The 22875-nt window shown below is 42.0% G+C and overlaps 1 protein-coding gene across 4 annotated transcripts in view; it reads right to left on the minus strand.

The window, feature by feature from the left end:
- PIP5K1B (phosphatidylinositol-4-phosphate 5-kinase, type I, beta) overlaps window positions 1-22875 on the minus strand; it is a 309531-nt gene that overhangs the window by 51094 nt on the left and 235562 nt on the right. For 3 of the 4 annotated variants that reach the window (XM_015565018.1, XM_015565016.1, XM_015565015.1), the window contains 2 exons: window positions 19653-19808; window positions 17239-17383 (listed from right to left, as the gene is read on the minus strand). In XM_015565018.1, coding sequence (XP_015420504.1) covers window positions 17239-17383; window positions 19653-19808 — 301 coding nt within the window. Of the gene's footprint in view, window positions 1-12780; window positions 12935-17238; window positions 17384-19652; window positions 19809-22875 lie in introns of those variants that run through there. The other variant, XM_015565017.1, reaches the window with a different exon arrangement.

A 22875-nucleotide genomic window follows, 5' to 3' on the forward strand; every position in this document is an offset into this window, starting at 1 on the left:
AATAGCCAAAAGGTTAGATTAAAAGGTAAACACGATTACCTTTCGTGGAGAGGAAATGGGGTAGGGAGTAAATGGGATATATTTTTATTAAATTAGATCTTGGATAAAAATAAAACCAAACATGAAAAGAAGTATGAAGAGAACATTTGGTACCATAGAAACGTATGATATAATTTAAAGTGGCATTTACACTGCGATTACAATAATATAATGAACCATACAGAGCCTAACTGGCGTTTACAAAGGCAATAACAATTCTCTCAAGTCATGGGATTAAGAATGACTTCTTTCTTTTCCAAATTTCCTACAGTGTAATGTTCCTATATATAGCTTTCATAATCAGAAAATGAATTCACAAAGCTGAAAAAGTCTGTTCCTTAGCATAGACTGCAAATTGGTTCAGAATTATTTCTGTTTTTCAAATCCAAGATTTCAAGTTATAAAGGAAAGATTCTGGGTGACTGTGTTTTCTTTCTTATTCTTTTTTTCCTGCCAACTCAGCATTGGGAATATTATGAACCAGTGTTCTAAAACTTACCAATTAATCAAAGGTAATGATTATGTTTAGTTTCTCCCCTCAGTGCCATGAATCTCTGATATGGTTTATGCAACACAATACAAATAATACTTTGCTCTGCCAAGTCTGAGGAAGAGAAAAATATCTCCAAATATCCAAATACTGCTTGAACAAAGAAGTTATCCTTTTAAAACCTGTGGTGCGAGACATTTGTTTTACGATGACTTTCATTTTAATGTTTAAGAAATGAAACAAAATGAACTCTGTAGTCCAGTTCTTGAGACACCTCAAGCAACATTCTTAGGAACCCATCACATTGAAAAATAATTAAAAATATGAATGCCTTTTCATTGCAAATGTAATACATGATGAAAAATCCGCAAACTATTGAACAAGAGAAAAAGCAAAAAAATCATTCTTAGTTCTACAACTCAAAGCTGCAAAACCATAAATGCTGCTTGTCTTGTCTCTGGATGAAAATGAATAGAAAAAACTTAAATTTCTTTGACTGATATTTGCATAAATCTTTGTTTTTTTATCTGTAGGATGCTCTGTTTCAGGGGTAAGTGATCACGTGGGTGATATTTTGATGGAAACAGTCTAAACAATTACTTCAGAAGCTGAAAAATCTGTCTCATTTAAAAAAATCCTGGCTTCGCCCTTACAGGCTGTGTTTGGCACTATCATTGGTGCCTGCACGACCACCACAGTGCTCTGTCTTTGCTAACAGAACCCCCAATTTTTAGTTTAGGTAGAGGGTGGAGACCAGTAGTGTCAGTGCAGGTAGGTTTCTTCCCAGCCTCCTTTCCAAAAAGAGGTGGTCATGTGATCTGGTGGGGCCGGACTGACTGGGAAAGCTCCCCTAGGTCCCCTGTAACCTGGGTAAAAAAAACAAATTGTTGTAATGAGAAACACTCTCCCTTGTTTTCCTTGTTCTATTTGTTTTCTTCTGGCATAAATCCCTGGAGCGAGGACATGATGTGTGAGGCTGTGGCAGCCACCTTGTGACCATGTGGCAATGCAGAGAAGCAAAACCAAAAAGTAGAGAGGGTAGCAAAGCAGGAAGATGGACAGAGCCTGGACCTCTGGGACTGTCACTGCACAGCTGTATTCACCCTGCATTGCATAGTTCTGAACTTTATGTGAAGTAAATGACAACATCCTTTATAACATATCAGGCCAGCACTGCTCAACCTTTTTCAATACCATGCCATTCACAGAACATGGTATCAGGGGAACACGGAGGAGACTGCTGGTACCTGAGGTGAATAACCGCAGTGGCTTCAGCTGCCCCAGCCCCGCTCAGTACCCTGAAGACTGAGGGGATAAACATCTCTGCTCATCTCTTTGGGGCTAACCAGTGGGTCTCACCATCCTGTCTGGAAAGTTCAAGCTGTGCCTACTACCGGGTTTTTGTTACTTGGGCTGAAGCATTTCCAGTACGGGGCTCACTTCTACTTTTCAATACAAAGTGATGAGATTTCATAAGATACTGTTCTTTCTCTAGTAACATATTGATACGGAAGAAACCCTGACCTAAGCCTAAATCACATCACGTGAGTCCACTGACTGGACTATTTGCTATTTGTGTTCATTTTTGTCAGTTATGGGGCCACTTCCAAATTGCCTAAGGTTCTATTGCATTAGATAAAAAAAATGGGAATGCTTTCAGGTGATACATTTGAGACTGCATTCATAACGGTTGAAGAATTATAGATTTTAGAGGAAAATATTTCATTAGTGTCTAGAAGTTCATTTTATGGGTCAAGTAGTGTTTTTATACAATCTTAGATTTGGGTACACAATGGCCTTGGTAATAATGGACTGTTTCATGTTGCTGTTATGTATGTTTCTTTGTAAGACCTGTTTCCTCCTTCCACCAGTGCTTGCCTTGTAGGGTTGACAAGTGCATTCAATAAAATAAATCTGTAGAGTGCTCAGCAGACGAAATGATATAGAATAGGCATCCATTACATGTCTTAGGGTTGTTATCACAAACAAAAAATGAGAAAAATGTGCATTAACTAACGGTAGCTACAACTTACTCATTTAAAAAAATTACCTTCCATATATAGTCAGAGGCTTCATAAATATCAGGTAAGTGCTATGAAGATGTGATGCACTCACCACCCCCCAGAATTCACATAATTACTTCCATCTGAGGCCAGCTCCCAGGTGACCTGCTTTTCTGTCTTGGCAAAGAGGCAGAATCTCCATTTACATCGGAGAGCTGCACTCTTCCACAAAAATATCCAGTTCCCTGGCTCTCCAGAAATCCCGCTGACAGGGCTCTATGTGGGAGCCCCTTGTTTATCAAGAACTGTTTCTATGTCACCGAGGCAAGGACATCAATTTTATATCTATCTCAACCACAGACTGACACGTGGGATTGAATGCCAATCAACTGGGGCACTCTGCTAGCTCATGGTGCTGGGTTGCTGAGCCCAGGGCTCATCAGTCCGCACTGGAAAAGTTAAATGTGTTATAACTGTTACAATGACCAGAAGCAAGTGATCAATACACATCTTCCTGGAATTAAACTTTTTAATAATATAGCATTTCACTTTTTCGGGATCCTTTCTTAGTTCACCTAAGCTTAAGTACTTCCAACACTGCATTTGGATTATAAAGAAACCTTTTCTGAGCACTTACTATACCAAAGACCATGGCAGATCCTATGAGGGATATGCAGCTTTTGCCCTTTGCATGCTCCTCCTTTGCTGCGGGCATCACCACAGCTCTGGGCCAGTCATCTTTCCTGACTCTGTTCTCCTAACTCACTTTGCACAGGTCTTTCATTGAACTGAACAGCAGTAGCCTTTTATTGTATCTATTAATACAAATAGTATAATTTCTCAAGCAAGGACTTTCCACATTTGCTATCCTGTCTAGCATGCTATACCATGCCCTGTGCTGAGAAGGCCTTCCCCACATGTTTGGGGATATTGGGTTGAAATGTGAGTATGTGTACTGTCTATATTAATAGATATGATGGTTGAAGTGTGAGTATGTGTACTGTCTATATTAATAGATATGATAAGGATCCCAGCCCAAGAACAGACACGAAGCAGTATCTATTCGTAGGATTTAGATCTGCCTGGTGGGCAGGCCCAGTACAAGTCTATTTGCTGAGGATTGAGGAAGGTCTGTGAAAGCAAATGAATTGAATCACGTCTAGTTCATGTAGCAGGCTAACCCAAGGACTCATGTTTGATTCCTAGGGTGGGAGACACAGAGAAAGTCATAGAGGGGAAGGGGAGATGGAGAATACAAACAGACAAAACCAGGAGAGCTATTTCCTCAAAGTCTATAAAACATCAAGCACAAGTAATATTGTTTTGGGGCCCCTCTAACAAGTAAGGGTGCTCTTCCCCATGTGCCGTGGCTCTGGGCGTCTGGGCCTCCGCTGTGCATGGCTAAAGGCCCAGCACGGGGTGGACGGGACCTTCCGGGCCTGGTGGGAGACTGCAGTGCCTGCTGAGGGACAAAGGAGGAGTGACAGCTCTCAGTGGGATTGGACTTGTTGTGATCACCCAGGAGACACCTCCGGGGACTCCAGGTCCATTTGCAGGGGATGTGACAGGGGACTCAGCATCTGCCTCAGTAGATGGGAAAGCAAGAGTGGATTTTGGTATCTGACTGTCACCCCATTTGTTCTCACATGTTGGTGGGACCCGGTACTACTCCAGTTACATGCAAAGTTAAAAAGGCGCAAAAGTTAAATGCAGTATAACTTGGCCACTGTTGTGTTGTCAACATTTCCCACGAACCTTTCCCTTCCACGGGGTTTGTCTGTGGAGCATGAAGGTGTTGGGAAGACCTCAGAAGCTTCCTGATTTACTGACTCCTAATGAGAAACCAGTCTAAGTAAAAATACAACGGGCTCTTCGCAAAAGAGCCTTTGAAACTCATCACACCCTACTAGGACCTCACTCACTGTGGATGAATCCATTATTCATGATACTGATTATTTGGAAAGAGGCTGCCCTGACCAAGGAGTTAGGAAATGTAGGCCTTAGTTCCTGTTCTGCTATTAAGTTATGTTGCAACCTCAGCATCCTCACTCAGCAACTCTTTGGTCCTCTCTCTTAAAAAAAAAAAAAAGTATAATCTTATTTCAGAGAGGAAGAGAGAGCGAGAGAGAGAGAGAGAAACATTGATCAGCTGCCTCCTGCATGCCCCACACTGGGGATCCAACCCGGGCATATGCTCCAACCGGAATTGAACCTCTTGGTTCATAGGTTGACACTCAACCACTGAGCCATGCTGGCCAGGCAGGACCTGCCCTTTTTCCTAAAAAACTTTATACAGCTATTTGACTGTTAAACTTGACATACAGAATTTTGATACAAAAAAAATAAAAGGGCTGGATGACAAGATGTCAAAGGACCCTTTCATTTCCAGAGCTCCATGATTGTTTGAGGACAAGCTGTGCTACTGGGATTGGGAAAACATCAGGAGGGTGGGCAAGATAAAGGCAAAGTGAAAACTAGATCCGCTTCACAAATCAGCTTTGCCCTGGCCCTGAAATGCCTGCTTCTTCTCTTCTCATGACTCAGTGAAGGTAAAGAAAATGGAGTAACAGCAGTTGGAACGACTGGACACCAACCCAGATGCACTCACACGTGAACAAAAGATGAAACAGCTCACCCAGACCCCGTGCCTCGGCACTCGGGAGCACCCCTGCAGGGTGATGGGAAACAAGGAGAGAAAAGACAGAGAAATGCTCACGTATACTTTCTCCAAGTGGCCACCGGGCGACCTTTTCATTTCAGCTAACTCCTTCGTTGAGAAAACAAGTCTGGTTGTTTTAAAGTTCTTGTGTGACCTTCCGGTCACTAATTTTTAATATGGCTGGCCAGAAAAACAAGGAGCTCCTTTATGTCATTATATATTTCCTCTTTATTACTTTATCCTTGAAAGCAGGCTATTAAATAAGTACATTTTGGATTAATATTATTCTGACTTGAGATTTTTATCATTGCCTCCCAATTCCCTCATTTCACGTACCCAAATCTGCTGACACCCAGCCTATAATGAGCTAAAAGCAAAAGGCTGGTTGTGTTTAGTCTTCCTATCCGGGGCTGTTAGTTTCTCTGAAATTAATGAGTCCTCAACACAGGTTTACTGTGGACTTCCAAGGTGAAATTCTTTCCCCAAAAGATCAGCAAGTCATCTAAATGACAAGGAGAAAATTTCACAGGTAGCAGAGGATTAAACATGGGATGTGGGAATCAACTTTCTTCTAGCCTTGAAGGGTTTGTTATTCTTTGTGTATATTTGCGGTTTATCAGAGAAGCAAAATGAAACGGGATTCTGGCAGAGCCTCGCCCTCCAGGGTGCCAGGGATGGAGGAGGAATGGCGGGCGCTGCTAAAGCGAGCCTGGAGGTTCACCCATCCCGGCGCTCAGGCCCTGGAAGTCACCACCACTCTCTATGCGATATCAGAGAGAGGCCATGGCTCAGAAGGCAAGTGGGAATGCAGTGGGTGGGCCAAAAAGGGGCACCTCAGAGAGAGGCCACAGCAGCTGACGGAGCTGAAGTGAAGCAGACAAGCCCGAGGTGCTGCCCTGGGTGGGGCTGAGGGGCCACTCGGGCAGAAGCAAGACACCAGCTTGTATCAGACCCGCTTAACCAAAGCGTAGAACTAGCTATTGAGTGTGGTGTGGACAGACTGAAAGGGCAGAGAGAAGTGGTCAGGATAGAGAGGGCGACTTCCAGGGGCCGGAAGGACCAAACAAACCTCTAGGCAGAACAAGAGTCAGTAAAGCCCATTAGATTTGAAAGAGAAGGGCTTCGGCCACTCAGTCAGGATCTCTGCAGACTCAGGTCAAGAACAGCTGCTGAGCTGAAATGTCGTTTGGCCTGAGGTCAGAGGGGCTGGGCTAGAAGCAGGTTCGGGGGTATGCCCCACAGGTGTTGCGGTATTTATTCCCCACTGCGGGTGCTAACCTAAAATACCTTCGGGGCAAGGGCACTTTGTTTAGGACACGCCCGGGCAGTCTGAGATATGAGAGAGGACCTGAGGTCCCATCTCCTGATGATAATCTGGAAACCCGTCTATTCTGCTCTGGTTTTGCATCTCAGGTATCACATGCCTGTCCTTTTAATTCCTTGAATGACTCCACCCATGTTTCAGCTGAACCACAAGGCAAAGAAATAGTTGCAGTCCTCAGTCAATAGAGAGAAGGAGAGGAGTACCTTGAAAGAACTTTACTTCTTAAACTCTAGTGAGCATAAGTCCTGAGGAGGTAGTGATGCTTTGGGAAGCATTTCTCTAGAGCAGTAGTCGGCAAACTCATTAGTCAACAGAGCCAAATATCAACAGTACGACTGAAATTTCTTTTGAGAGCCACATTTTTTAAACTTAAACTATATAGGTACGTACATTGTTATTAACTTAATTAGGGTACTCCTAAGCTGGCCTTTGCTAAAAACATCCTCAATCTGATTGAGGTACGTTCGCTGAGGTCGACCCCTTCCAACTCTCCCATCCACACTCGTCTTGTATACTTGTTTCTTCTATCTCCTTTCCAAAAACCGACTTCTGCGCAAGGGCCACGAAGTTTCAATCGTGCTGTACGTGCGCGTCCGCACGTGGTATTTTGTGGAAGAGCCATACTCAAGGGGCCAAAGAGCCGCATGTGGCTCGCGAGCCGCGGCTTGCCGACCACGGCTCTAGAGAATCAACGAAGGAAGGCAGAGGACTGGGGAGGGTCTGCAGAGACATACCCAGCACCAGCAAGCCCTTCTCCCAGACATGTGGCAACACTAGTGGACGAAGTCACGGGAAATGAAGAAGAGTTGCTTGTTTTTGTCTTAGAACTAAGAGGCAGAAAATGGATAAAAGATTATTTTTGATAAGTTAGGATATCCAAAGGCTGGCCAACACTTGCCACTTCCCCCCACCCCTCATAAATCTTAATGCACAACAAGCACCTAGAAATATTACCATGTACCAATTCATCAAAAAACAAGCATTCTTTGAATTGATGTTGAAACCTAAACTGTTCTTCATAAAATGTCAGATATCTGAAAAATTCACTTCAATTTTCTGCCCATGCTTAAATATATGGCGGATAATTTGAAAAGCTAATCCTATATAATAAAAGGCTAATATGGAAATCGACTGAACAGCGGAAAAACTGGTTGCTATGATGTGCACTGACCACCAGGGAGCAGATGCTCAATGCAGGAGCTGCCTCCTGGTGGTCAGTGCGCTCCCACAGGGGGAGCGCCGCTCAGCCAAGAGCTGGGCTCACAGCTGGTGAGTGCAGCTGCAGTGGTGGGAGCCTCTCCCGCCTCCATGGCGCAGCACTAAGGACCATGCAGGGAGCGGGCCTAAGCCGGCAGGCAGACATCCCCCAAGGGGTCCCAGACTGCAAAAGGGTGCAGGCTGGGCTGAGGGACCCTGCGCCCAGCGCACAAATGTCATGCACTGGCCCTCTAGTAACTTCAGAATTCTATAATTTGTAAAAAATAAAAATAAAAAAGCATCTAATAAAATCCAAGTGCAGACTATGTGATATAAATCCCATGTTTTTTGTTTGTTTGTTTTTTTCCCTTGGGTTGGGGTGGAAGCTAAACTAACAGGCATATTATGAAACTTCTACCAGGCTCCAATGTTCTCTGCAGTGCCCTCACCACAAGTGAAAAGATTGGCCTCACTCTTAGGTTCGCCTGTAGCAAAGCAGGTTTCTGCTTCAGGGCCCTAAGGAGTGTTATTCTCCCCCAAATCTGTACCATCATTACTTGTTGACCTAGTTTCCTGACACTGGAGAAAACTTAATTAAATCCTTCACTGTAATAAGAATGGAAGCGAAACCATCCCTCTACCCTGTGTGTGTTCTAGACTGAGTGATAGTCTGTTGATGAGCTGTGGTGGCGGGGGTCCTGGCGTGAGTGATAGCTGTCCTGTCCCTTTTCGTGGATGCTGGAGCTGAAGAACCTTTTGGTCTATGCCACGTGCCTGGAATTAGCACAGATATTCCTATGAGTACTTAGGGCCATCTACTCCAGTGCAGCACCTGGGAGAGCACTGCTGACTGTCAAAGAGACTTATGGGTAAAAACTGGAGTCTCTAATGGCACAGACCATTTAAAAAAATTACAGCTACTTTCTACTATCTCCCGCATTGGCACGGTGAAAAAACCTGTCTCTAGGATTCCTTTTATAAGGAAGCGATTCCTTAAATCAACTCCTGTGTTTGCACACACATTCTCCCTTTGTACAGCTTTGACCCTTGCAAATCTTTTTTGTAAAGACCTTACATCTATCTAGTTTTTGCTCTATGGACTGTGGCTATTACCAGTATTTATATCTGGTTTCAGCTCTGCTTTGCAAGGCTGGGGCCAAGTGTCACACGGGCTGGTGCAGGACCCTGGCGGGAGAGGAGCGGGTGGGAGGGAGGAAGCCTTTGGGCCTCTTCTCACTCATTTTTTCCTTCCTTCTTTGGCTGGTGTCTCTGGAGGCAGCTGTGTCCCCGCCACTCTCCCAGCTCTTTAAGTGATCTCCTCTGCCTCTGTCCCTGCCCCCAAAGTGGCCGCCGGTCCCCAGGTGGGGCCCTCCTTCATGCGGCTAGGTCAGTGATGGCGAACCTTTTGAGCTCGGTGTGTCAGCATTTTGAAAAACCCTAACTTAACTCTGGTGCCATGTCACATATAGAAATTTTTTGATATTTGCAACCATAGTGAAACAAAGGCTTATATTTTTGACATTTATTTTATATATTTAAATGCCATTTAACAAAGAAAAATCAACCAAAAGAATGAGTTCACTTGTCACCTCTGACACGTGTGTCATAGGTTCGCCATCACTGGTCTAGGTGATGGCTGCCTCCTGCAGCTACTGACCTGGGTCCCTCCCTTCCCCCTTCACGCTGCAACCTCCCCACACTCCATAACCAATTCCCTTTACCAAGTTCTCTGAAATTCCAAATGTGCTTTCTGCTTCCTTGACTAGGATGTTTTTAGTCACAACTAATGAAGTACTCTGCATGGCTTGTTGCCAAGGCAAGCCCACCTTGCCCTTCACAGTGGAACTTACCAGAAAGCTGCCACGTGTTAGGATTTGGGATCACTTGGTTATTTTAATAAATACTTTGATGTGCTTACTGTGTGCCAGGTATTGTAAATACTTTTCAATTATCATTTCATAATAACCCATATTTTACAAATGAAGAAACAAGCACGTAAAGGTAGTGACTTGGCCAATGCTAGATAGGTAGGAGTGGCAGTCTGAGGGCTAATAATCTAATGAATGACTTATAATAATTAAAATGCAAGAGAAAGACCCAGCCCCGGGCGAGGGTGAGAGCGCTAAGGGCTGTCTGCATGGTTGGGGTCACCAGACTAAGAAGCATAAATGCTCAGAGCCTGGAGAGGTCAGATTTAATTCCGGCATCGGCAGGAGGGCTGCAGAGGGGCCTGTCCCAGGCTGGCATGCAGGCTCAGCAGGTCACTGCTGTGTTTATAACAGGTACTGCAAGCCGGCACTGTCCCTCCCTTGAGGTTATGGTTAGAGAACTGGAGTTGGTAGAAACTTCTTGCAATCAACTTTCTTTTCCCTTCATTCTGTGATAAATTTCCTGCTAACCTTACTGTGTCATCAGAAGAGAGTTTTCTAAATCAGCCGAAATGTATCTAACAAAAGTCTCTTCTCAGTGGTCATGTAACATTTGGTGTCCCACCTGCAGAACTGGAAATAAAAACGTGAGGAAACAGCCTGAGCCAGTTTGGCTCAGTGGATACAGCATCAGCCTGTGGACTGAAGGGTCCTCAGTTCCAGCGCCATCAAGGGCATGCATCTTGTTTGCAGGCTTGATCCCTGGCCCTGGTTGGGGCGTGTGCGGGAAACAACAAATCAATGTGTCTCTTTGGCATCGATAGTTCTCTCTCTCTCTGTCTCTCCCCTTGCCTTTCACTCTAAAATAAAATCAATGGAAAAATGTCCTTGAGTGAGGATTTAACAACAACAACAAAACCTTGAGGAAAAAGCTATTTTAGTTTCTTGTGAATTTAAATTAAGATGCCTTATTTTGAGTGTTTGAACACAGCCAGTCTCTCACATCTTGGAAAGTGAAAATCCTCACTCAAAATTACAGGGGAAAAAGACAAGGCAAATGAATGAAGAGGAAGAGAACTTGTGTGGGTATTACTGAATTTCCATTAAAAGCATCATCTGAAAGTCATCTTGTCTGAGATGTGACCATGTGGATGGGGCAGCCATCGAACAGCGGAGGCCCGTGCCTTTGGTTCTATGTCAGTGCTATGGGCAGAAACGATGGCTCTACTTTTTAGCCATTTGACCTCAGGAAAGTAACCTAATGTTGTAAAGCACCCTGCATCTGTCAACTAGAGAAAATAAACACAGTGTCGGGGATTATTTTCAGTGTTGCTGTGAGAATTAAGCGACTTTATTCATGTAAGGAACTTTACACAGACTCTTAATATGGTCCAATAATGAGCTATTATTGTAGTTGTTATAATTATTATTAACGGTTTGACTAGTACGATGATAAAAAAGTCTCCCACAGCCATGGTGCTTTTAAGAAGGAAACTTAGCCAAAGACTTCAAGGATAAACACCATAGGCAGACATGGACTTAAGCCCGCCACTTTGCCTATTGGGAATATTTCAGTTATTAAACTGCGAAAAGTGGCTCAAACACAGGGCCAGGACTCATGCTAGGGAGAAGAACACAGCCAATCACTGTCTGCGCAGAGCACACACAACAAGCAGAGGCTGGCAGTACTTAGGGAGAAGAACACAGCCAATCACTGCCCAGAGCACACACAACAAGCAGAGGCTGGCAGTACCTGCAGGCCGTGACGAAAGAGTGGAACAGGGGGAAGGACAGGGGCTTGGGCCCCAGAGACCTGTGCTCTGGCGTAAATCCCATTAGCAAGTCCTGTGACCTTGGATAGGTCACATAATGCTCTGCATTTCTCCTTCCTTATAGTTTAGATAAATCTCTACGCTAATGGGTCCTCTGAACTTCACAGATGGATGGCTCCTAAATGTGAATGGTAAGCAGTTTGAGGGGAGGGGCTGTGGCTAGAGACAACTGTTCACCCCTCTCCGGGGTCTATAATACCCTCCTGGCAGGAAGAAAGGGACACAGAACTGTGGTCTGATCCACTGGCTCGGCCTCTGAGGCTTGGAACGTTGGAGTCATCATTTAGGAAGCCTTTGCCAGCTGTCCCTCTATGAGCAGTGACTTTTCCTCTGACCACCTACCCTTCTCACAATGTTCCCAGTGTCTCCAGGGTGAGCCCACCATTGAAATAGCCACCAGCAAAGCAGGAGATGGAACAGCACGGTGATGTGGGTAAAGGCATCTTTGATGGTAATGTAGAAAGACATTGGAATGCAGCAGGGCTTTCGATCCTTATGCATAATCAGAGCTTTAGCTTTGCTACCAACTGTGCAGGAAATCATGAAAAGAATTAATATTCATGAGTCTAACCAATTTCCACATCAAATTGTTCTTAACTTTGAGATAACACACTTTATTTGCTTCTGCCTTTCTCAGTGCTCAATGCATACCTTCTTTAAAAGAACAGAGTTCCTACTAGGAAAGAAAAGCCAAGGATCAAAACTTCAGAATGTAAACCCCACTATTTGCCTGGGAAGCATGTACCCACAACAGTTTCTCTTCGTTCCTGTGAAGTGCACACTCTACCTCAGAACCGCACAGTGAAATCTGTGCTCCCAATCATCAGGTTCAGTGGATGCTTTCCACACGGCCCTGTTTTCCTTCACTTCCTAGTCAGTTTTTGAAGTGCTCTTAAAAAGAAAAAGAATGGATTGCCACTGGAGTTTTTGAAGTTACAGAGAATAATCCTTTTTAAAAAGGAACAATTCTAAGGACAGCACTTTCTCGCTGCAGGATGCGATTTGGAGTGGAGACATCCAGGCATTAATCAACACCTTTCAGAGTCAAGGATTCGAAAAAGACGGGTGGAATGACAACCGCTCGCTGAAGTACTTACAGCTGATTGAAGTGCAGATATATATAGCATAATGTTCAACAGGAAAACAGCCACTTGGCCTCAACAGAAAAAAATGATTCATAAAGAAAGAAAGGGAACAACCCCGATGTGAATGATAACATCGCCATTCAGCGCCTCTCCTTCGCAGGCTCTGGAAGTAGATGTTAAACCCCACCAGGCCAGATGAGGTTTGGAATCCTTTGTATTTGTTGCTTCAAGAGATACCATGAGGACTAGGAGGGCTGTCAAGGAAGACAGGATAGAAACAACATCTGATCGTTTCTCTTCAGTTTGCTGGTAAGGTTTCCCGTGGAATAGTCAGGGTTGGACACGGTAGGTGGGAGAAACAGGAATATTGATTTTCAGGAGTTGGGACGCCATTATTTGTCTTGAGGGTTCTTAGCACCTTTGTGTCTTTCCTGCACCTTTTTCCATACTACTTCCCTAAGGCAGTGGGTAAGATATGAGGTTTGTCTGTGACTTCTCCTCTCCATGAAGGCTAACAGCTGAAATACCCACAGGCAGGCAACTGCAGAGATGAGGGAAGCAGAGGGTAGTGAGCTGGGTTCACGCTTCTCCCCTCAGCGGAGCAACACCAGGACCCAATGTAGCCAGGTGGTGCCAAAGCTAGTGGTTTTTCTCTCTTTTTTTATTTTTATTGAGTTCAGAAAGGGAGAGAGAGAAACATCAATGATGAGAATCATTAATCGGCTGCCTCCTGCATGCCCCCTACTGGGGATCGAGCTCACAACACGGGCATGTGTCCTGACTGGGAATCGAACCATGAATTCCTGGTTCCTAGGTGGACGCTCAATCACTGAGCCATTGTCAGCTGGGCCAAAACTAGTGGTTTTTCAATAGAATCTGGGTATTTTTGTGAAACTGCTTAATTCTTAATTGTTAGCTTATTTAAACACATTCTGGGTTCACCAACATGCTTTTCCCTGGCTTGCTTTGTTAGCAGGGCACCCATTGATTGTGGTAAAGGTTGCGGGCTGCTGGTGGGCCAGCTGGGTGGTGTGCTCAGGGCTGATTCCCAATGTCCAGCCGGTGCGCACGCCCCCAGCCTTTCCACAGAGTTTGTCAGAACTCCGTTCCCTCCATCAAATCCCTTTCTGAGTAAGAATTGTTTCTTGTTCTTGTCACTGAACCCAACCTAGGCTGACAGATGTGAAATTGCAACTTGGAGATAAAATGCCAAAAAAGATGTATTTCAAACAATTCATTTCAACAACAAAACAAAAGAGAAAATCATAGAGAACATTTATGTTTTTCATATTCAAATAAATGATAACCAGTGTCAGCATAAATAAAAGGACCAAGAATTACACCACGGCCTGGAGCACGCAGAGGCAGGGCATGCACTGGGGGCTCCCACACTGGCCAGGAGGGTCCGGAGTCAGCAGGAGGCAGTGCCGGACCCTGGGAGAACCTTATAAATTCCCAAGAGTTGAATTCCTTAGCCAGTGGTTCTCAACCTTCTGACCCTTTAAAACAGTTCCTCATGTTTTCACCCCCAACCATAAAGTTATTTTCGTTGCTACTTCATACCTGTAATTTTGCTACTGTTATGAATCGTAATGTAAATATCTGATATGCAGGCTGGTCTTAGGCGACCCCTGTGAAAGGGTCGTTCGACCGCCAAAGGGGTCGCGACCCACAGGTTGAGAACCACTGCCTTAGACCAACACTGGATACCTAACTACAACCACTGACACCCAAACAAACAAACAAACAAATACAACCCTTTAATTTTTATGCTGAAAGTTCTTGCAAAGAATTTAATAGCATACCCAGTTACATGACCCTGATAATGAGAACAGAAGCAAACCGTAAGTCACCACCACGGCTTCATATGAGAATTGTTTTGACCAGGCAAACAACTTCCTGTGACTTTTCAACCATCTTTCGAGTCTATTTACATTTGAGAGCAAGAGAACGGTGTGCAGCTGGACCATGCAGATAAAAAAAAACATACCTGTTGCTTGGCTAATTTGCATAACAAATTCGAACAGTCGAAGTACACATAAATAAAGGTATACGTCACCTTAAATTTTTCTAATCCAAGGAAGCTAACCAAATCACTTTTGCAGTTCAGGTGAGCCGAATAATTTATGATGGAGCCTTCTTTGTTGGCCTTCCCACAGAGCTATCCAAACTGCAGCCCAGCTGAGATTGGTGGCTCACCTGGCGACTTGTTCCCTTCTCTAGACCTAGCCTGGCTGCCTCACCTGCTGTCACCTAACTTGTATCCAGCCAAGAGAGAAAGAAACAGCAACAAAAAAGTATTTCTACAGAAGCTCCAAGCCTTCACTTGCCAAAGGACTGAGCTATAATCTATAAATATGCATATATTAAAAATGAATCTATCAAATCGAATGAATCAAGCTGCTAGCCTGAAGGTGGAAAAATGACTTACAGTGTAAGAAGCACTTTACCTGCAGAGCTTTGATCTTGATTCTCGAGAGCTAGATTTCAACAAGAACTTGTTCAATATTTAACAGATAATTATTGAGAGTATGTACATAGTAATCCCTGTCCTCAAATGAAAGCTAATAATAAAACTGCGTATGTAAAAACAGAAAAAGTAAAATAGCGAATCCCACAGACAGTGTTGTGACCTCTTTGTGAAGATATTTTCTATTCCTAGAAACAATGTTTGGGAACATTCTCTTTAACAAGGAAAAATATCTAATAAATTAGTTTCCTATGTAAGAAATCTCAGTAACCCACCTCAGTGCTCACATTTACATTAGGTGTTTGAGAGTCACTATATTATTTTCCCATCGCTGCTGTAACAGATGATCATAAACATGGAGGCATAAAACAATAAACATCTATTACCTTACAACGCTGGTAGTCAGACGCCCTGTGTTCCTTTGAGGAGGCTCTCAGGCAGAATCAGTTGTCCTGCCTTTTTTGGCTTCTAGATTCTGCCTGCATTCCTCATGTCATGGCCTCCTCCTCCACTTCCAAAGCCAGCACTGCATCATCTTCAGAGCTTTCTCTCTCTCTGACCTCTGCTCTGGCATCATGCCTCCTCCTCTGACTCTGATCTTCCTGTCTTCCTCTTCTAAGGCCCCAGTGATTACAACTGACCTATCTGAATAATTCAGGTAACTTTTCCCACCTCAGGACCTATAACTGAATCAAATTGGCAAAGTACTTTTGCTATAGAAGGTAATATAGTCATGGGTTCGGGGGATTAGCGTGTGAACAGTTTTGGGGGGCATTATTCTATCATAGTCACTAATGTCACTCACATGAAAAGACAGTATTCAAATATCTTTGCAGCTATCTCTGCAATATTAACCAAGATTGCTTGCTTAAAAAATCCATTCATAAGAAATTACTAAAAAAAGAGAGAGAAAATAAACAAATGAGACTACATCAAACTGCATAGTGAAAGAAGCCATCAACAAAATGAAAAGAAAACCTACTGACCGGGAGAAGATATTCCTCACTGATGCATCCTATAAGGGGTTAATATCCCAAACAAATTAGGCAACTCATATAACTTAACAGCAAAAACCCCTCCAAATAATCAAATTAAAAACTGGGCAGATGACCTGAATAGACATTTCTCCAAAGAGGACATACAGGTGGCCAACAGACATATGAAAAGATGCTCAGCATCACTAATCATCATGAAAGAAATGCAAATTAAAACCACATTGAGATATTACCTCGAACTCGTCAAAATGGCTATCATCAATAAATAAAAAAGCAGCAAGTGCTGGTAAGGATGTGAAGAAATGAGAACCCTCCTGCACTATTGGCGAGATTGTAAATTGATGTAGCTACTACGAACAACATTATGGAAGTTCTTAAAAAAACACACCAAAAATAGCACTACCATTTGACCCAGTAATTCCACTGCTGGGTAGTTATCTGAAGAAATCCAGAACACTAATCCGAAAAGACATATGCACCCCTATGTTCACTGCAGTATTATTTACAATAGCTAAGATAGGGAAGTAACCTCACATCCATCAATAGATGAATGGATCAAGAAGATGTGGTATGTATATATGTATGTATGTATGTATAATGGAAAGTTACTCAAACATAAAAAATAGTATCTTGCCATCTGTGATAACATGGATGAACCTAGAGGGTATTGTGCTAAGTGAAATAAGTCAGAGAAAGACAAATGCCATATGATTTCGTTTACATATGGTCGCCAAATGGGAGGGGATTTAGGAGGATAAGTAAAAAAGGTGAAGGGATTAAAAAGCACAAATTGGCAATTATAAAAATAACATGAGGATGTAAAGTACAGCATAGGGAATATAGTCAATAATATTGTAATAACTACGTATGGTGCCAGATGGGTACTAGACTTACCAGGGTAATCACTTTGCAAGGTATATAAATATCTAAGTGCTCTGTTGTACGCCAGAAACTAATGTAATATTGCACATTAACTGTAATTAAAAAATAAATTTTAAAATCATTAAAATAAAAATGATGAAGGATTTGTCTTCTTCCACGGAACCAAACATAATGATTAACGTAAGAAAAATCAGAGGAGTGTTTCCCCAAGGTGCATTTCTTGCCACAGTAAAAATCAAGCAACCATGTTCCCTCTCTCCTCCTTACTTACGGAGCAGGTGACAGGCACATCCTGGGTGTTAGGCATGGCCTGTTCTCATTCAGAGAGATTGATCTAGTTGTGATGTTGATGTGGTAACAGCCGGTGTGGCAGTTTGATCGCGCCAAGTATTACCTGTTTGAATACAGCGTCGTCCTGTCGTGTGGATACTGTTCATTGACATATAAGGAAGAGGATGAAATGGTGGTCGTCAGGGAAGCAGCTTCAAACAGGGATGGCGTGCTAGGCACCAGGTCTGGCCTGTGCCGGGATCCCAGCGCTGGGAAACAAAAGCAGCACGGACATCATGAATCTCAGTAAGAAATGCAGCTCTCGTGTCTAGAACCATTTAAACGAGTCAAAATCACTCATTTTACATATTAGCCTGCAACTTAAATTATGAATTAACTGAGCTCCAGTGAACGGCAGCAGAAATGTGAAATAGTTTCTTGCAAACGGGTTAAACAGGAAGGAAAATGCATTAATTTACAAAGTGGCTAATGGAAATGACACGAGGAGTGCTCTTTTAAAAACCTAATAAAGTGATTTACTGTTTCAAAAGATGACATACAAAGCTCCTAGGGGCTTCAGGAGATAATTCAGCAGAGATTGAAAGGATGATTGGCAAATGTATAAACACAAAGCAAACCTGACTTCCCTCCCCAGGCTATGCACGTATCTGTGATTCTCAATTTGGATCTAAGAACTGAGACTTTGTAAGAGCCAGGAAACACGTCGTACACGCTACAGCCAGCGAGTTATACTTGAACCACGTTGGAGCCCACACATCTTTGAACACTATCCCTGGCTCTTCTTGACATCACATTTTAATAGCAAGGCTGCCTTTTTAAAAATGAGAAAATTCTTATTTCTTTTTTAATATGCAAGTATCTATGAAAATTCTTATCCAAGAGACCTCCCTCATCAGGAAAGCAGAATACTCAAGGCTGAGGAGTGACCCATGCCTACTCTCAAGATTCCATGTGGATTTTTGAATCTGCATCTTTTTCTTTCTTTTTTATCTTTATTGTTGAAAGTATTACAGATGGCACCCCTTTTGTTCCTCTATTAACCCCTCCCTGCACCCCCCCCTCCCTCCAGGCCTTCACTGCACTAGAGTCTGGTCCATGGGTTATGCGAGTATGCATATAAGTTCTTGGGTTAATCTCTTCCCACCCACCCCCGCCTCCCTGCTTCCCTCCGAGATTCATCAGTCTGTTCCATGCTTCTCTGTCTCTAGATCTATTTTGTTCGACAGCTTATTTTGTTCATTAGATTCCACATATGAGTGAGATCATTTTAAATCATCTTATCCTAAACTTTACACAACTGTACATCCATTATTGGCCAGCCTGTCAGAGACAGTCCTTTAAACAAAGGATGGCCACACAGAACAGAGTGTCTCTAAAAGGAGACCTGGGAGTGCCCAGAGAGCGAGGATAATGGGCGGACCAATCCTATTCTTAGAGTTCTGCTGTTGGGTAGTAAGTAGATATTTTATTTTTTTTATTTTTGTTGAGATAGAACTGACATATAACATTGCACTAACTTTAGGTGTACAGCATAATGATTTGATATATGTGCATACTGCCAAATGATTAACACAAGAAGTTTAGTTAACACCATAGCTACAACCCATAACACATAGTTACATTTTTCTTCTTGTGATGAGAACTTCTAAGATCTACTATCTTAGCAACCTTCACATATGCAATAGAGTATTGTTAACTAGTGTCACTAGGCTTTACTGTGGATTCTTTTTAATCATTCTCCCAAACTAAACTAAAAGACAATAATAAAAAACAATATAACTGGAAGGTATTTCTGGTATTCCATTATAGGCACAACAGACTCAAAATTATGTATTTTCAGGAAGTGTGTGTGAATGGAAACTGATCCTAACAGGCATTACCATGTGAGTGTGATATTTGGGATTTGGGATTTGAATGGGGTATAGATGGGTTGGTAAACTAAGGAGAATTCTCATGACCCTAGTTTAATTAACTTGGGACTGGGAATTCCTAACCATGCCAATGTTTAATCTTATACTCAGGTTGCTCAATTTAGGGATAAATCTAACAAAAGTTAGGCAAAGAGAAAATTATAAAACTGATTCAATTCATTAAAGAGGACCTAAATAAATTGATAACTCGTTACATTGTGATTGTGTGTATATATGTATAAGTATATGCTTATATGTATTTTATGTGTTCGGAAAAAATATATATCCACACATAGGACAAGGTCTAGTAGTACAAACACCAAAATGTTCAGATGTGTTACCTTTAGGCAGTGGGATTATAGATCTTGTTTTTGAATATTTTACTGTCTTTTAATTTATTTATACCATATGTCATATGTTGAATTGTTTAATGCGTTTTAAAACATTTTATGTTAACTGTATCATACTGTAAATACCCTTTAAAATTATATAATGGACTTTGTTTTTTAGAGCAGGTATTCCGTAAGCTTCCTACTGTGAGTTTACATGTATAAATAAAATCACAGGAATGTTTTTTTTCTTCTGCTTTAAAGTTCTGTATCTTTACCTTCTTCATCAAGGCTGCTGAAACTCTGCCCTTCTGTCAGCAAATCCCGCTTCTCATCTTTCCATTCTTGGCTGATGGAGGACACAATCTCCTGTGAGGTCGCCTTCAGGGCGGGGATAGAATTGCACCGTTTTTTAGAAGGCGAGGCCTTCAACGCTAGACAAAGGAAAAAGGGGAGACAAATGAAGATACTTATTTAAAAGCCACATTAATATTCTATTTATTAATATTTTTATTATTAACATTTTAGTAATTATTTGAGTAGCATGCAAGAAACTTTTTGGTTTATATACATGAGGAAAGGGAAATGAAATTGTGTTTTGGCAATTTTATTTGTTCAAAATGACTTAACCTAAATCAGAATATCCTAGAATAAATTTGAGTTGAAATGTCTCCCCAGATTTTGAAATAAAAGTCTTATTTGATGATGAAATTTAAATGTTTTGTTGCTAACTAGTTATTTTTGCTCCTCCAAGCAATGTTTTTTTTTATTGCTGGGAGGAGGCTGGGTGGGTGGGTAAACGCAGATGGTAAGCTAAGGAGAATTCTCATGACCCTAGTTTTATTAACTTGGGACTGGGAAGTCCTAGCCATGCCAATATTAACCTTATACTCATGTTGCCCAATTTAGCCAAGTTACTTCCGGTTGCTTTATTCTTGCAGCAACTTTCCACTGAAATTTTCTGCCCTTTGGGTCTTTTCTAGGTCATGATTATGTCAGATGTATAATTCACTTCTGATGTTTGTATAACAGTATTCTACAATTCCAGAAGTGTCTTGGGAACGTGAACCAAGGCAAATGTACTTCCCCATCAACCATGCTCACAAAGGCTGTGACTTTATTTCTGACACATCAGGTGGCGCTGCCTCGGCTGCAGCTGGACCATCCCCATTTATGTTCACTCTTTTTTTTAAAAAGTGTTTTTCTTGATTTTAAATAGAGAGGAAGGGAGAATGGGGAGAGAGAGAGAAACATCGATCTCCTCCTACTGGGGATTGAGGCTGCAACCCAGGCATGTACCCTGACCAGGAATCAAATTGGCAACCTTTTGGTGCATGGTTTAACCCTCAACCACAGAGCCACACCGGCCAGGGTTACATTCACTCTTTGTTGCAATAATTCTTCGAATTCTTCATGGCTTTCCATGTTATAGAATTTCCTTGGAGGGTAGGGGGAGAGGGAAGTTGAGGCTTATTTATGTTGTGCTGTCCCCTGAACTTGTTTTTGGCAGTGTCTCTCCTCCTTGAGGTTTGCATATAGGGGTAACTGGACAGCAGATGCATTACAGTAATTGTGTTTGGCCTTGGGAATTTCAGAGAGTAGATTACACTGCTTATCGGGGGCCTTCCCATAGGCAGCTTGCAAGAACTTAATTGGAGAAGGACTTTGGGACACACAGATGAGGGAAGCATAGAGGGCAATCTCTCCACTGAACGAGAAGGGACAGTTTATGTGTCCCATGAGGAGTCTTATCACCATTACAATATAATCACCATCATAAATAACTTTTATAGAGGGCTTTAGAGTTTGGAAGCCAACATTCACATTCTCAAATTATCCACATGGTTGTCTAGGGAGACGGACCCTTTTATAGGTCCAGAAACTGAGAACAGAAACATGACCTGCCTAAGGTCACCGAGCTAGAAATCATGAAACCCCAGGTGTCTTTCATTTTTACTTAAGTTATCTAGTTGGGGGTTCATTTCCTAGCTTCTCTTCGCATTCTATTTTCTAGTTAAAGTGAAGGGGGAAGATAAAACTAGAGTTTGTTTTTCTTAGAGGGGAGGAGATTTTAAAACGGATCAAAATTGATTTTCATGGTAAATAAGTGGCCCAAATAGATCACATTTTCCTTATCCTCCTCATCCTATCAAAATAGTGGTCGCATTTGCTTTACAGGTCTGAAGTAATATCCCCTACACTGGCTTTTGCTTTAATACTGTGTCTACTAATTTATAAAATAATTTTTAATAAAACAATTGGCAGATGGTTTGGGTTAGCTGGTCACTTTCTTTTGTGCCACAGAAACTCCTGGATTTGTCTTTGGCTAAAAACAATATCTGGGGATAGGTATCCCATGTCCATTTCTAGCCCTACATCCTGCCACTCAACAGCCTCTACACCTACTGCTCTCTACCTCACCTATCTGCCATTCGCTGAACCTACCCCTGGGCCTTTGTATATGCCGTTCCTTCTCCTCGAGATGCCCTTCTTGCCTCTCTTCCTAATGAACATTTGATTGGCCTATATTTTCAGGACTTTGTTTAAAAATTCTTCTCTCTGGGAAGTTCATTTGGAAGAACTGCTTTTATTTTTCTCTGTGTACCTATAGTAGTGTATGCAAAAACACTATTCACCATTATTATATTATAAATCTGTAACATGGTCCAATCCCTGACTCAAGACAGACTTTCTATGTTATTAATGCTTAACATAGTACCAGGTATGTAATAGGTGCTCAGATGTTGGTTGAATGAATGTATTATTGTCCTAAAATCTTAGGACAGTTGAATCTAACAAATTAATGTACCATTTAGTCATTTCAAGAAACTAAGTTTTAGTACAGTTAGACATATTATCTGAGTAGAGAATTTCAGTGAGGTTTCAACATTATGGGAACTAAAATTTCCAGAATAATTTATAGGAATTTGCAGACATTTTTACATTGGCTGCATGACTCAAGTCTGGGTGAGATGAATGGATTTAAGAAGGTTAAACAGGCACTGGGTAGCTCAATTGGTTAGAGCATCTTCCCAATAGCCAAGGTTGTGGGTTCTACCTCAGGTCAGGGCACATAAAAGAATCAACCAATGAATGCTTAAATAAGTAGAACAATAAATCCATGTCTCCCTCTCTCTCTCTCTCTCCTTTCCTTTCTCTAAAACTAACCAATAAATAAAATAAATACTCCCTCTCCATTTCTCTTTGAAATCAATAAAAATGTTTTTTTAAAAAATGGATGTTTCTCTCTCTCTCTCTCTCTCTCTCTCTCTCTCAAATCAATTTTTTTTTCAAAGAAGGTTAAGAAAACTGATTTGAAAAAAAGAAATTTGAAAACCAGGTACTGTTTTCAGGTATTAATACAGCAGAGTTTTCACCTACAAAGTATGCCTTTAGGCATTAAGGGCTTTAAATTAATCACAGTTGATAAAACATCCTGAAGTTGTACTTTCACTTGTCAGTCTTACTAATTAAATTACTACTGCTTGAAATGCTGGTAGT

This window comes from Myotis davidii, unplaced genomic scaffold (assembly GCF_000327345.1).
Source record: "Myotis davidii unplaced genomic scaffold, ASM32734v1 scaffold616, whole genome shotgun sequence".
Taxonomy (NCBI): Eukaryota; Metazoa; Chordata; class Mammalia; order Chiroptera; family Vespertilionidae; genus Myotis; species Myotis davidii.